The sequence below is a fragment of the Panthera pardus genome, unplaced genomic scaffold, assembly GCF_024362965.1.
Source record: "Panthera pardus isolate Hobbes unplaced genomic scaffold, ASM2436296v1 HiC_scaffold_25, whole genome shotgun sequence".
NCBI classification, from domain to species: domain Eukaryota; kingdom Metazoa; phylum Chordata; class Mammalia; order Carnivora; family Felidae; genus Panthera; species Panthera pardus.
The window spans coordinates 39,066,010-39,080,597 of NW_026526821.1; the positions used below are offsets into that span (position 1 = coordinate 39,066,010).

The window sequence follows — 14,588 nt, forward strand, 5'->3', positions numbered from 1 at the left end:
ATATATCTTATATGTACTGATGTGGGAAAAAATCTGAGACATCCTGTATAAGAAAAAAATACATACAATGTACATATACACAAATATACATATATTTTTTAAAAAACACATGTGCAAAACTATGTTTTTATTACATAAAAATATAGATAAATGCACTGTATTTTACTGGTTAAGCCCCCCATGGAGAGAGGGATTTGAAAGAAAGATTTGGAAGATCAATGGTAAATCTTATTTGTATCATTTGAATTTCCTAACAAGAAATATATTATTTGTGTACTTCAAAAATTATAAAATTAATAGAACATGCTAACTCACATGTTACATGTCTATAATCTCAAGGGAATGAAGGAGAATGATCAAACTCTAACAAAAAGTTGAACATAAGCTGTCACTGTTTTCTTTAAAACTATTCACACCGAAGATTTTCATGTTTTAAATTAAGGAAAAGACAATTTATTTTCAACACTATTCCTAGCAAGAATGGTAGAAAACACTGGATTGACTAAGTCTTTAGGAGGCATCAAATCTTAATATTCATAGTTCTTTAAAGAATAGAGATAATGTCTTATAATGTCCACATACCACTCAGTGCTCCAACAGCTCCAAAATTTAAGGATTTTCCATCCATTATGCTGGCATCACATTCAATTTCACCCAAGAGATTTAGATTAGATCCCATTCCTGCATTTGTAAATGGAGAATCCTAAGAGATAAAAACAAAAATCAAACTATCATTAGTTTGTGGGTTTTTTTTAGTTTTTTATCTATTTTTTTGAGTAATCTCTACTCCCAGGGTGGGGCTCAAACTCATGACCCTGAGTTGTAGATACTCCTCTGACTGAGGCAGCCAGATGTCCCTAAAATACAGTTATTCTTAAATAAGATTTAATGTCAGTCCTTTATAAACTGTTCCAAAAACTAGAAAGGGAAAGAATACTTCCCAACTCATTGTACAATACCAGTACTACCCTGATTCCAAAACAAGACAAAGACATCAATGAGGAAAGAAAACTACAGGTGAATATATCTTGAGAATATGGACACAGTATCCTCAAGAAGATAGTAGCAAACCAAATGCAGCATAACATAAAGAAGTCTCATACACCATGAATAAGAGGGATCCCAGAAAAGTAAATTTGGTTTAATATGTGAAACTTAATGTGATACACCATGTTAATAAAGAAAGGGGAAAAAAAAAAAAAAACAGGATCATACCAATAAACATAGAAAAAGCATTTGATAAAATCCAATACCCTTTCATGAGAAAAGCACTCAACTAGAAACAGAATGGAACTTCCTTAACATGATAAAGGGCATCTACAAAAAGTCCAGAGTTAACATCATAACTAATGGTGAAAAACTGAATATTTTTTAAAAAACACATGTGCAAACCTATGCTTTTATTATATAAAAATACAGATAAATACACCGTGTTTTGCTGGCTAAGCCCCCCAAGGAGAGAGGGATGAGAAGGAAAGATTTGGAAGATCAATGGTAAATTTTATTTATATGGTTTGAATTTTCTAACAAAAAATTATTTGTGTATTCCCTAAAGATTAGGAATAATATAGCAAAGTTCACTCTTGTCAATTCTATTTACCATTATACTGGATATTCTGGACAAAACAATTAGGTAAAAGAAAGAAATAATGAGTGTCTAAATTGGAAAAGAAAAAGTAAAATTACCTCTTAGTTGAAGATAATAAAAAGTCCTAAGGACTTGACTAAAAACTATTAGGACTGATAAGTTCAACAGGATTTCAAGATACAAGATTAATGTACAAAAATCAATCATATTTCTACACGTTAGCAATGAACAATATGAAGATGAAATTCAGAAAACAATTCCACTTACAATAACATCAAAAAGAATAAAATACTTAGGAAGAAATTCAACAAAATAAGTATAAGATTTATATACTGAAAACTAAAAAACATGTTGAGAAAAAATTAAAGAAGACCTAAATAAATGGAAAGGCAGCCATGTTCATAGGTCAGAAGGCTTAATAGCTTTAAGAGCAATATTCTCCAAAACTGATCTGCTTCAACACATTCCCCTATCAAATCCTAGCTGCCTTTTTTCAGGCAGAAATTGACAAACTAATCCTAAACTTCATAGGGAACTTCAAGGGATGCAGAACCACCAAAACCACTTTGAAAAGAAAAAACAAAATTGGAGGGCTCACACTTCTAGTTTTTTTTTTTAACTTACTACACAAATACAGCAATCAAGAGGTATACAGCAATATAGGGGTAATATAGGGGTGTCTGGCTGGCTTAGTCAGTGCAGCATGTGACTCTCCATCTTAGGGTCGTGAGTTTGAGCCACACATTGGACATGGAACCTACTTAAAAAAAAAAAAAAAAAAGACGATGTGATATAAGCATGTAGCTAAGGACAGACCTATAGATCAATGTAATAGGATTGACAGAAGCCTCACAGGGCCTGGGTGGCTCAATCGGTTAAGTGTCCAGCTTCGGCTCAGGTCATGATCTCACAGTTCATGGGTTCAAGCCCTGCATCAGGCTCTGTGCTGACCCCTTGATCAGAGCCTGGAGCCTGCTTCAGATTCTGTGTCTCCTTCTCTCTCTGCCCCTCCCCCGCTCATGCTTTGTCTCACTCTGTTTCTCAAAAATAAATTAAAAAAAAATTTTTTTTTTAATTAAAAAAAAAAAAAAAAGGAAGACTCACATTTATGGTCAATTCAACAAGGATGCCAGAAAAATGCAATAAAGAAAAGATAGTCTTCTATAAGTGGAGCTAGGACAACTGGATATTCAATTCAAGAGAAGAAAGTTTGATGCTATCTCACACCATCTACAACTTAACTCCAAGTAAAACAAAGACCTAAATGTAAAGATTAAAACTATAAAACCATTCAAAGAAAACACTGGAGCAAATGTTTACGGTCTCAGATAAGACAGTGGTTTCCTAGATATGATACTAAAAGCAAAAGCAACCAAAGAAAAAACTAGATAAGTTGGACTTCTTCAAAATTAAAAACTTTTGGGTTTCAAAGCACACAATAGGGGCACCTGGATGGCTAAGTCGGTTGAACATCCGTCTCCTGATTTCAACTCAGGTCATGATCCCAGGGCTGTGGGATCAAGCCCCGCATCAGGCTCCACACTGAGCGTGCAGCCTGCTTAGGAGTGTGTGTGTGTGTGTCTCTCTCTCTCTTTTTCTCTCTCTCCACCTCCCCCACCCTAAGGCCCTCTCCCCTACTCTCTCTCTCTCTTTTTAAAAATAAATCTTTAAAGTACACAATAAAAAAAGTAGAAAAAACTCACAGAATTGGGGGGGGGGGGGGATGCAAATCATTTACCCTTAAGAGATTTGTATCCAGGATATATAAAAACTTCCCACAACTCTAAAATAAAAACACAATTTTAAAAAGGGAAAAGGACATGAATGAACATTTCTCCAAAGAATATACATAAATGGCCAATAAGCACATGAAAAAATGCTCAACATCAAGGAAAGGCAAATCAAAACCACATAAAATACTACTTCGTACCCACAATTCCACTTACAATAACATCAAAAAGAATCACAAAGACAGATGTGCTGGCAAGGATATGAAGAAATTAGAACCCTTATACACTGCTGGTGGGAATGTACAATGGTAATGCCACTTTGGAAAACATCTGGAAGCCCCTCAAAAACTTAAACATAAAATTACCATTTGACCCAACAATTCCACTTCTAGGTATATACCCAAGAGAAATGAATTGTCTACACAAAACTTGAGCCCAAATATTCTTAACAGCTTATTCAATACTCATACTCCAGCATTTTTGCAAACTCAAATATCCACCAACTGATAAAGTGGATAAGTAAAACATGGTATATCTATACAATGGAGTATTAATCAGCAATTAAAAGTAATGAAATACTGATACACAGCAAAATGTAGATAAACCTAAAAAACAATGCTAAGTGAAAGAAGCCAGTCACAAATGATAACATATTGGATGATCCAATTTATATGAAATGTCCAGAATAAGCAAATCCAAAAAGAAGATCAGTGGTTGCCAGGGGTTAGGAAAGGGGGAATGGGGGGGTGACAGCTAATAGATCCTGCATTTCTTTTGGGGGTGATTCAGATGAACTAAAATTAGACAGGGTGACGGCTGCAGAACTTTATGAATATACTAAAAACCAGTGAATTGTATACTATAAAATGGTGAATTCTTTGGTATATGAATTACATCTTTAAAAAGATATCATAAGGAAAAAAAATAAAAGCTTACATCAACAGGCTACATAGAACATAAAAGCCTGGAATCAGAAGCCACTCATGTATTTGAAATCTAAAAGAAAAATACTGCCTTATTTTTCTAATACTGTGAATACAGTTTTTAAAAATATATACCATTAGTCTTGTTATGTCAAGACAATATCATACATAATCTCCCACCACAGAATATGGGAACAAAATCTAACAATAAAAAAATCTTACAATTAAAAAAAAAAAAATCATGGGGACAAAGTCCCAAAATTTCATTAAAAAAAAAAAAGAAGAAGAAAAGAAAAGAAAAGAAAAGAAAAGAAAAGAAAAGAAAAGAAAAGAAAAGAAAAGGAAAGAAAGGAAAAGAAAAGAAAAAAAGGCCCAGGGGTGGAAAAATTAGGTTGACACTCCTGAGAGTCACTGCATAAATGAAAGGCCTACTCCAAAATAACTAAAGGCCATAAAAATGAACAATTCTACCTCACATTCTAGAAAATTAACTCTGTTCTAAGGTAAGACCAATACTATCTAAGAAATCAGGGCAAATCTGGATCAATCCATAGATCACCAAAAGACTCAAGTCATCTACAAATGTCCCCAGTTTCCTGTATTTCTGCAAGATCCGAGAAAAACTGACCAAAACATTAAACCTTCCCAGTATGTACCTACAACTAGAGCAAAGGGGTCAGGGATTGAAGTAAAGGGCTTTTGTCCTAATGCAGTTAGATAATCTAATTGTCCACAGAATATTAATAGTAAGATCACAGGATGGAAAATAACAAAAAGGTTATATAATTAAATAGATATGAGTAAGTAGATAATAAATGCTTTGAGCACCCAAAAAGAAATGGCCTACAGCAGGCTTCCTGAAGGACATTAAACAAAAGTAAAAACTAGCCAGGAAGGTAGAAAATGACAGTTGGTAAAAATGATGTGAGCAACATGTAGGCAATGGGAAAGTGTCAGAGCCACAGAAGAAACATTCAGGAAAAATGGTTTACTGGAGCCAAATATGAAGATAGAGCTATGCTACTCATCAGAATCTGAACCTGACTGAAAAACACTGAGAAGCCAGTCAAGCTTTCTGTATAAGAGAAAGTCAAGGTTAGCATATTGGTCAAGGAAACTAATTGACATTCTCATGTTGTATGAAAAGGAAGGGGAGAAGACTGGAATCAGAGAGACTAAACTAGGGGCTATTTTACAACATAGGCTTGAAATACTAACTACGTGGCATGGAAATCATAGAAATGGGAACACAAAAAAAAGGGGGGTGGGGATCAGAACTTTGAAACTTGAGAGAGAAATTAAACCACGAAAAAGAAAAGGCATTTTATAAGATGTTGGAAAGAGTATGCATAATTAGGCGTAATGCTTCTGAATAAGGCTTTCCAACTTAATATTTCTAGCTAAATCAATTCATAACTAAATTTTGGGAAAGAGAACACAACCAAAGAAAGATTATGGTTTAAAATAGATGAATTCTGAATTCTTGCCTTAGATTATTTCATATTTTGAGAACCGAACAAAGAGATTATAAGTAAATTACCACATTACAAAGGTTTTGTTTTGTTTTATTTCACATAACCTCCTTTGCCTACTCATGTATATCTTCAAAGTATGAAAAAGGAACTGAAATGTGAGGAAAATGTGAAGCATCTACCCATATGCAGTAATTCCCAAAATACACACACAAGGTTGCACCAATGTATACACTATTTCAACAATCTTTGAAATGGAATATATCAGCTAATCAGCTCTGCCAATTTTTTCACAAACTGAACAAAGTTATTCTTTTTTTTTTTTTTTTTTAATTCTTGTTAGTTAACCTCTTGGTTTCAGTAGAATTCAGTGACTCATCACTTACACATAACACCCTCTGCTCATCACAACACAAAGTTATTCTGAAAATGACTACTGCATGATGATTTAAATTGACATTTTAAAAATATATAAGAAAAGGTAAAGAAAATTAAAGGGTATCTTAGAAACATTTTTTTCAAAAATATTTCTCCTACTTTGAAATATATTTATAACTTCAAAAGTATGTCCACTGAACTTCTGCTTCTGATTTTGAAGTCATAATAGGGATTATACTGATCTTCCTAACTAGAAAAATCAGGCAAAATATATAGCAAATGGAGTTCAATCAACAGCCAGCACAGGACTGTGATCCTGAAAGAAGAGATGCTAATCAGATATCTCAACTTAATTCCCAGAAATATTTTCCAGGCTATAGCACAGGGAAGAGAAACCCTAAAGAGAGTGAGGAGACAAAGTTATGAGTGCAAAGAGGCCAAGAAGGTTAGAATATGCAGTATAGGTTACAAAGAGGAAAGAGCTACAAAGAGAGAGGTCTAAAGATACAGAGTCTTTAAATAAGTATTAGTCTGCATATATTTGTTAGGAAACTACCAAGGCCAAAGAAAAAAGCTCTGGAAAAGAGTAAGCTGAACAATTTCTGGAGCTCACACAGAAGCAAGAATAGGTCATGTTCCCATCAGACAGCGTGAGGCTATCAGGGAAAGTCTCAGAAGGTAATGCCTCAAAAGTTAGACCAGATTAGTCTTAGAAAGGTTACTGTAGACCTACACTAACAAAGTTTTAAAGCAAAGCCTCAAAAAAAAATCCAAATGATTTCAATGAACAAGTATGCCCCAAAGAAGTTCCACAATAGCCGACTCCCAAAGATACAAAATTCACAATATTTAGTATAAAATCAAAGATGACCACACATGTAAATAAGCAGAAAACTATGGTCCATATCCAGAAGAAAGTATCAAATAATGAAGAGAGACCCAGAAATGACACAGATAATAGAATGAGCAAACAATTCCAAAGGTAGCTAACAATGTTAAAATAGTTCTGATAAACATAATCTATATATTCAAGTAGGTATAGAAAAACATGAGGGTAAAAAGAAAGGAAGCTATAAAGAAAATAAATAAATTGAACTTCTAAGATGAAAAATATAATAATCTAAGGTAAAAAACCCTTTGGAACAGAAAAACTGTTTACAGTAGGTAAAAATGAATAAAATCTTAAGTACAGACTTTAGTTAGCAATAATAATGTGTCAATATAGGTTCATTAATTGTGAAAAATACACCATACTAAAGTAGATTTTAGTAATAGGGGAAATCAGGTGTTGGGTATACGGGAATTCTCTGTACTACCTTCTGAATTTTTCTGTAAATCTAAAACTGTTCTAAAATTAAAAGTTTCTTTTTAAAAATCAACCCACAGCTTGGGAGAAATTTTTACAAAACATAAAAATAAAGTCCTTGTATCCAGATTATAAAAAAAAATCCAAGCAACTCAGTAAGACAAACCATCCAAAATTTTTAATGGGCAAATAATTTTATGTACAGATTGCAAATAACATGAAAATAATGAAATTAGTCATATTAACATCATTAGTCATTAGGAAATGCACATTAAAACCATAAGATGCCACTACATAACCTGTATAAATTTTTTAAAAAGTAAAATAAAATAAAAAAATAAAATGGCTAAAATTAAGAAGACAGACAATAGTGGGGTTCCTGGGTGGCTCAGTCAGTTAAGTATCGACTTCAGCTCAGATCATCATCTCACAGCTTGTGAGCTGGAGCCCCACATCAGGCTCTGTGCTGACAGCTCAGAGCCTGGAGCCTCTTTCTGATGAAGGAATCTCAAAAGCATCATGCTAAGTGAAAGAAGCCATTCACAAAAGGCCACATATCATATGACTGTATTTAATCCAAACTCTAGAAAAGGCAAAATGATAAAAAGCAGATAATGGTTGCCAGAGGTCAATGAAAAGGAGGGGATAGGCAAACAGGCATTAAAAGGGAATTTTGGGGGTGCCTGGGTGGCTCAGTTGGTTGAGCATCCAACTCTGGACTTTGGCTCAGGTCTTGATCTCAAGGTTCATGGGATGGAGGCCCACATCAGGTTCTGTGCTGGTGGTGTAGAACCTGCTTGGGATTCTCTCTCCCTCTCTCTCTGCCCCTCTCCCTCACACTCTCTCTCTCTCAAAATAAACAAACTTTAAAAAGAGAGAAAAAGAATTTTAGAGGTGATGAAAATGTTATATACAACTGCAATGGTGATTACATGATTGTATATATTTGTTATAAAATCAAACTGTACACTTAAAATTGGTGAATTTTGTTGTATATAAATTACCCTTCAATAAAACTGACAAAAAAAGAAGTGTATCTCTCATTTGATATAAACTGATCACCCTATATATTAATTTTCCCCTTATAAAAAATATATATATTAAGTTTTTTAAATGGTCATTTTTTTATTTTCTGACCTGAATCACTTTGTTCAACTAGAAAGCATTATGTCAAATCAGTAGCAAGCAATCCTTTTAAAATATGTCAGAAATTTTGTTACTCTCATGTTCAAAAACCTATAATGGTTTCCCATAATACTCAGAATAAAATATAAAGTCTTAATTTCCAAGATGTACAAGACCCTACATAATCTGGCCCCTCCCTCCTCACACATACTATTTATAAGCCGCATTGACCTCCTTGTAATTCCATGAGCACACAGAGAACATTCCCACCTCAGGGATTTTACATTTGTTCATTCATTCCTTTGAAATGCTGAGTTTAGTGAGTCACTCTAATAGGAGAAAAAGTCAATAAATAAGGACTCTGTGTTTGTGCAGAAACATACACATATACATATATATAAATAGCTGATGTTCCATGGGGATAAAGTGTTATAAAGAATAGGTTAAGAAGAGATAATGGGATAATTTTCCCTCTAACCAAAAACTCCCTTCCCCAACATCTTTGCATGGCTTTCTCCTCCATTTCATTCAGATCTCTACTCAAATGACATCAGTGGGCACTCTGCTTACTGAGTTATTAGCATTTCTCCAAACTTCCCCAACCATTTTTTTTCTCTTACTATCTTATTGTTCTTTATGGCACTTTTTACTACTTGACATTATATGTACTTTCTGTTTGTCTAATTCTCTTCATAGACTGTTAAGCCCAAAAAGTATAGTAATTTGTCTTTTTAGATATTGTATTCAGATGTCTAACGTAATGCTTGGCACTTAGTAGCTACTTGATAAATATTTGCAGAATGAATGAATAGGAGTTAATTACAACCAGATATAAATAGAATGATTGTGAACTGTAACCCCTTAAGCTGATACTTATTGATTCTTACAGGTTACCCTTATAGAGAAATACCAGAAAAATGTAATAGAGTATTAAGAATTCAATCTTTTCAGGGCACCTGGGTGGCTAAGTCAGTTAAGCATCCAACTATTGATTTTGGCTCAGCTCATGATCACACAAGGTTTCGTAAGTTCAAGCCTCACAGCAGGCTCTGCGCACTGACTGTGCTGAGACTGCTTGGGATTCCCTCTCTCTCCTCCCCCTCTCTCTCTGCCCCATGCCCACTTACACTCTGACTCTTTCTCAAAATAAATAAGGAAACTTAAAAAAAAAAAAAAAGAATTCAACTGTTTCACAATTAAAACAAGAGAAATGAAATAAATTCAAGCAATAGCATTTTCAGCTTCTAAAAGATGAAATTTTAAAAGCAAAATATTTTTTCAAGTTTATTTTGAGAAAGAAGGAGTGGGGGAGGGGCAGAGAGAGAGGGAGATACAGAATCCCAAGCAGGCTCCATGCTGTCAGCACAAAGCCCAATGTGGGGCTCAATCCCACAACTGCGAAATTACGACCCGAGCTGATATCAAGTGTCAGGCACTTAACCAACTGAGCCACCCACGCTCCCCAAAAGCAAAATATTTTTTAAGTTTATTCATGACTTTCAGAGGAAACAAAGTTTTACAAAATAAGATCCCTCTGACTGTGTAACCCAGCAAAGAGAGAGCAGGAAGGCCAAAAATGCAAGTGAGGAGCTACACCCCCATCAGGACATGTAAACCCTTTCCTATTAGTAAAATTTGCAAACACCAAGCCAAGGCAAAGATCTGCAAAGCATTACTCTTTCGCTACAAACCACAACCTGTATTACCCATTTAACATCCTTTGCTGAAAGCATAAAATAAGAACTATTTGCAAGGCTATAGAGTATACTGTACCTCTGGGGATCTATTATGAGACCTCTATTATCAGCTCTTACAGATGCAAACAATTTAGCTTTCAAATGTTGTACAAAAACTAGACTGGCACATTATAAAATCATTTTTATATAAAATGATTTATGTTTGTCCAATTTCTAATCTCCCTTTAAGAAGTTAGACATTTACAGGAAATTACTGGTATGTTAGTATTCATACCCTGTTATTCAAGTACAAATCAACAAACACACCATTAGATGAATAAAATACAGTAGAATGAAATTATGTGATAATATGGTTTCTTATTCACATGAAGTATGCTAAGATATCAAAATTATTTTAATCACTACCTTCATTAGCATGCAGGTTAGCTTTATTAATCTAAAGCTGATGAGAAAGGGAAAAAATAAACAGGTTCTGAAACAAACTAGCTGTTGAATCTCTTTTAAATAGAGTAATAAAAACAGGATGTACACTCCATGTTGTTATAGCCTTTCTCAAACTAACCCTGATAAAACCTGTGTATACATATCCTACCTGACACTATCCTAAGAATTACAAATTCTCTAGTATTTTATCATCAATCATCATTATTTACAGGATGAATAGAGACCAATGAAAATGTATTTACCAAAAAATCATTTGGGGATATTTTGTTGGTTTGTTTGTTTAGCAGCTAATGAAACTCAAACTCTCAAGAATGGGATTACTGAAGGACTTCCAGTTTAGATACCTCTGTGGTAGCATAGGTTAAGTTTCATTCATTCAACAAATATTTATCGGACATCTATGTGCCAGGCAAATCTTTTCTGTAAAGAGCCAGATATATTATACAGCTCAGGCTTTGTGGGCCACACAGGCAATTCTACAACTACTCAACTCTGCCTTTCTAGCATGAAAGTAGCCAGAGAAAACACAAAAACAAATAAGCCTAGCTTTGTTCCAATAAAACTTTGTTTATAAACAGTGAGATTTAAATTTCACAACATTTTCTGGTGTCATGAAATATTATTCTTCTCTTGACCTTTTTTTCCAACCATTTAAGAAAGTAAAAACCATATTTAGCTTGCAGACTGTTCAAAACCAAGCAGCAGTCCAGATTTGGCTTTCAGGCCTTAGTTTGTAAATCCATAATGTAAACTATGTGGATATAGCAAAACAGAAAAATATCCTTGCCCACATGGAGCCTCCGTTCTAGATAAGAGAGACAGACAATAAAAAACTAAATAAATTAGATGGCATATTAGATAGCAGTAAATATGATGGAGAAAAATGAAACAGGACAGGAGATAGGGCATGGTCAGAGGACTATAATGGGGAGACAACACTACAGCGGTAGTTACAATTTATTTTTCAAGTGTTTATTTTGACATAATTCCAGACTTGCAATAGTAGTACAGTATCTAGAACATATTGAGAACTCCAACTTTCAATTATAACCAAAATATAACCCAATTAAAAAATGGCCAAAGGACTTGAATAGACTTCAATAGGCATTTCTCTGAAGAAGATACACAAATGGTCAACAGGCACATGAAAAGGTGTTCAACATCAGTAATTATTAAAGAAATAAAAATAATAACCACTATGATATACCATCTCACACCTATGAGATGGCCATACTCACAAAGACAAAAAATAGCAAGTGCTGGCAAGAATGTAGAGAAATTGTAACCCTCATACACTGCTGTTGGTAATATAAAATGGTTCAGCTGCTGTGGAAACAGTTTGATGGTTCCACAAAAAGTTAAACACAAGAGTTAGTATCATCTAGCAATTCGGTACTCAGACAAATGCGTGTAACAGGAATGTTCACAGCAACACTCTTCACAAATGGGAAAAAGTAGTAACAACTTAGATCTGCCTGTCAATAGATGAAGGGATAAATAAACTGTGGCATATACATGAACAATGTTGAATTATACTCTACAAAAAAGAAGGAAGTACTAATACATGCTACAATGTGAATGAACCTTAAAAACATTATGTTAAGTGAAAGTCAGACACAAAAGATCACATATTGTATGATTCCATTTATATGAAATATTCAGTACAGGTAAATCCATAGAGACAGAAAGCAGACTGGTGGTTGCCATGGGGTTAGGGGAGGAGGGAATGGAAAGCAACCACTTAATGGGTACACGGTTTCTTTCAGGGAGATAAAAATGTTCCAGGAATAAGACAGAGGGTGGCAGTAGCACAATATTACAAATCTTTAAATGCCACTCAATTACTTTAAAATGACTAATTTTGTGTTATGTGAATTTCACCTCAATTAACCAAAAAACAAAAAAAAAACAAAAAAAAAAACAGACACAAAAGACTTATTTACAGCATGATTCCATTTCAGAACAGGCTTTACCCCAGAGTGACTAGAAGGGGACATAACTGGCCTTCTGGAGGGGTACAAATATTTTGTTATCTGGGTGCTGGTTCCACGGGGCTATGTCCACTCTGAAAAATTCAAGGAGCTGTCCCTTATAATAAACGTGTATATTTTTCTATGTGTATATTATACGTCATTAAAAAGTTTTGAAACTATAATGTATAATTCTGAAAATAAAAGATTAACTGCAATTTTTTTTTAACTGTTACCATTGTGGGGTAAAAGACCCAAGGAATCTCTCTGTATTATTTTTTTAAGTTTATTTATTTATTTTTGAGAGAGAGCAAGCAAAAGCTTGCAAGAGGGGCAGAGAGAGAGGGAAACAGAGAGAATCCCAAGCAGGCTCTGCACTGTCAGTGCAAAGTCCAATGTAGGATGTGAACCCACAAACTGCAAGATCATGACCCAAGCTGAAATCAAGAGTCAGACACTCAACTGACGGAGCCACCCACGTGCCCCCTCCGTATTATTTCTTACAACTACATGTAAGTCTACAATTATCTCAAAACAAAAAGGTTTTTTTAAAAAGAATCAGAAAACTAAAATTTCCAGATTCCCATCCCCAAAGATTCTGATTTAGGTCCTCTGAGGTGCAGATAGGGAATGTTTTCATTTTTTTGAAAAAGCTACCTCAAGTGATTCTAATCCAGGTGGCCACAACTCACACCTTGAGAAACTCCAACCTAAATGAATTCCAAAATCTGTTTAACTTCACTTTCTCTGTGAACCTCATCTAAAGGAGGCTTTCCCACGCATCTATCAGCAAAAGCATGGAAGAGGTGAGAAGCAAGGAAGCACACGTGAGCTAAGAGAGGCTACAAAAGCTAACCACTTTGGAAGCCAAGACTCAACTTTTACTGCAGAAAAATTAGGTGAACTGGAAGATTAATAAAATGAGAGAATTACTGAAAAGAACATACAAAGCTTTCTGGATAATCATCACAGATGCAGCCACAGATATTATGTGCAAATCAGTGACTTTTCTAAGTATGTTTTCCATTAAGAAGTAGTGGAATCAAGATAAGATAAATGATGTTGGACGCTAAATGTCCTTTAGGAGGTTAGCAAGACAAAGTTTGGAAATCAGTGCAATATGCTTGTACTTATGGTCATTTCTGGTACATTCTTCACCACAAAACACTGAAAATAATATTTTATTCCTGAGACAAGAAGTAAATAAATGAACAATTTAGTTCAAGTTTAGTTGGGCCATACGGTATTTTGATCTGCTTTAGCTCCAGCTCTAAACTCTCTGGAGTGAGATACTTTGGTTCTGGTTCAAACTGCTTTGATGGGAAATTTTTTGAAAAGTCTTTAGTTTGATTTGAAGTTCATTTTCAAAATAATAAGTTAATATTTCAGTCCAATTCCAATTGCAAAAATTCAAATCAAAGCTCATTCCACTTTTACCCTTACTTTTGGTAGAAATCCCTGTTAAGCTATCAATTCATTTTCTAGGCCTTTCCAACAAGACAAAAGTTGGTGTATCTGCCCAAGCCTTATTTTCAGCTTTATCTTGAACTGAAAATACAATCTTAATTACAAAGCCTCCTATACTTAAAACTGGCAGACTGCAGGCCTGAGAGAATGCATGCTCCATGTAGCCAGGTATCATTTTTTCAATAGAAGCTAGAAATACATATTTTTTAGTCTCCTAATTTTTAAATGTTGGCAACAAATTCCAATTTTTATGAACTAGTCTAACAGCCAATCAACACATATCTGTGAACTGTCTCTTCTGCAACCTCTGGCCTAATGGTTAATAAGGTATTAAGCTTCTGTTGCAAAATCTGAGCTTTGCTAAGTCTTCAGTGAAAACTGAATACACAATACAGATTTCAGGCAAAGTAGCTCTTTGACACAAATGCCAGTCCAAACAACAAATCATGATTTCATTCTCATGCTTAGTTGAATATTTAAAATACTGA

General features: G+C 34.4%; 1 protein-coding gene across 10 annotated transcripts in view; it reads right to left on the minus strand.

The window, feature by feature from the left end:
• The window catches only part of TASP1 (taspase 1), a 310,802-nt gene that overhangs the window by 269,559 nt on the left and 26,655 nt on the right, over positions 1–14,588 (minus strand). For all 10 annotated transcript variants that reach the window (XR_008417792.1, XR_008417793.1, XR_002083857.2 and 7 more), the window contains one exon: positions 583–703. Coding sequence is in view for 7 of the 10 variants with exons in the window: in XM_053890441.1 (XP_053746416.1) it covers positions 583–703 (121 nt within the window). In the remaining 3 variants the exon portion in view is untranslated. The remainder of the gene's footprint in view (positions 1–582; positions 704–14,588) is intronic.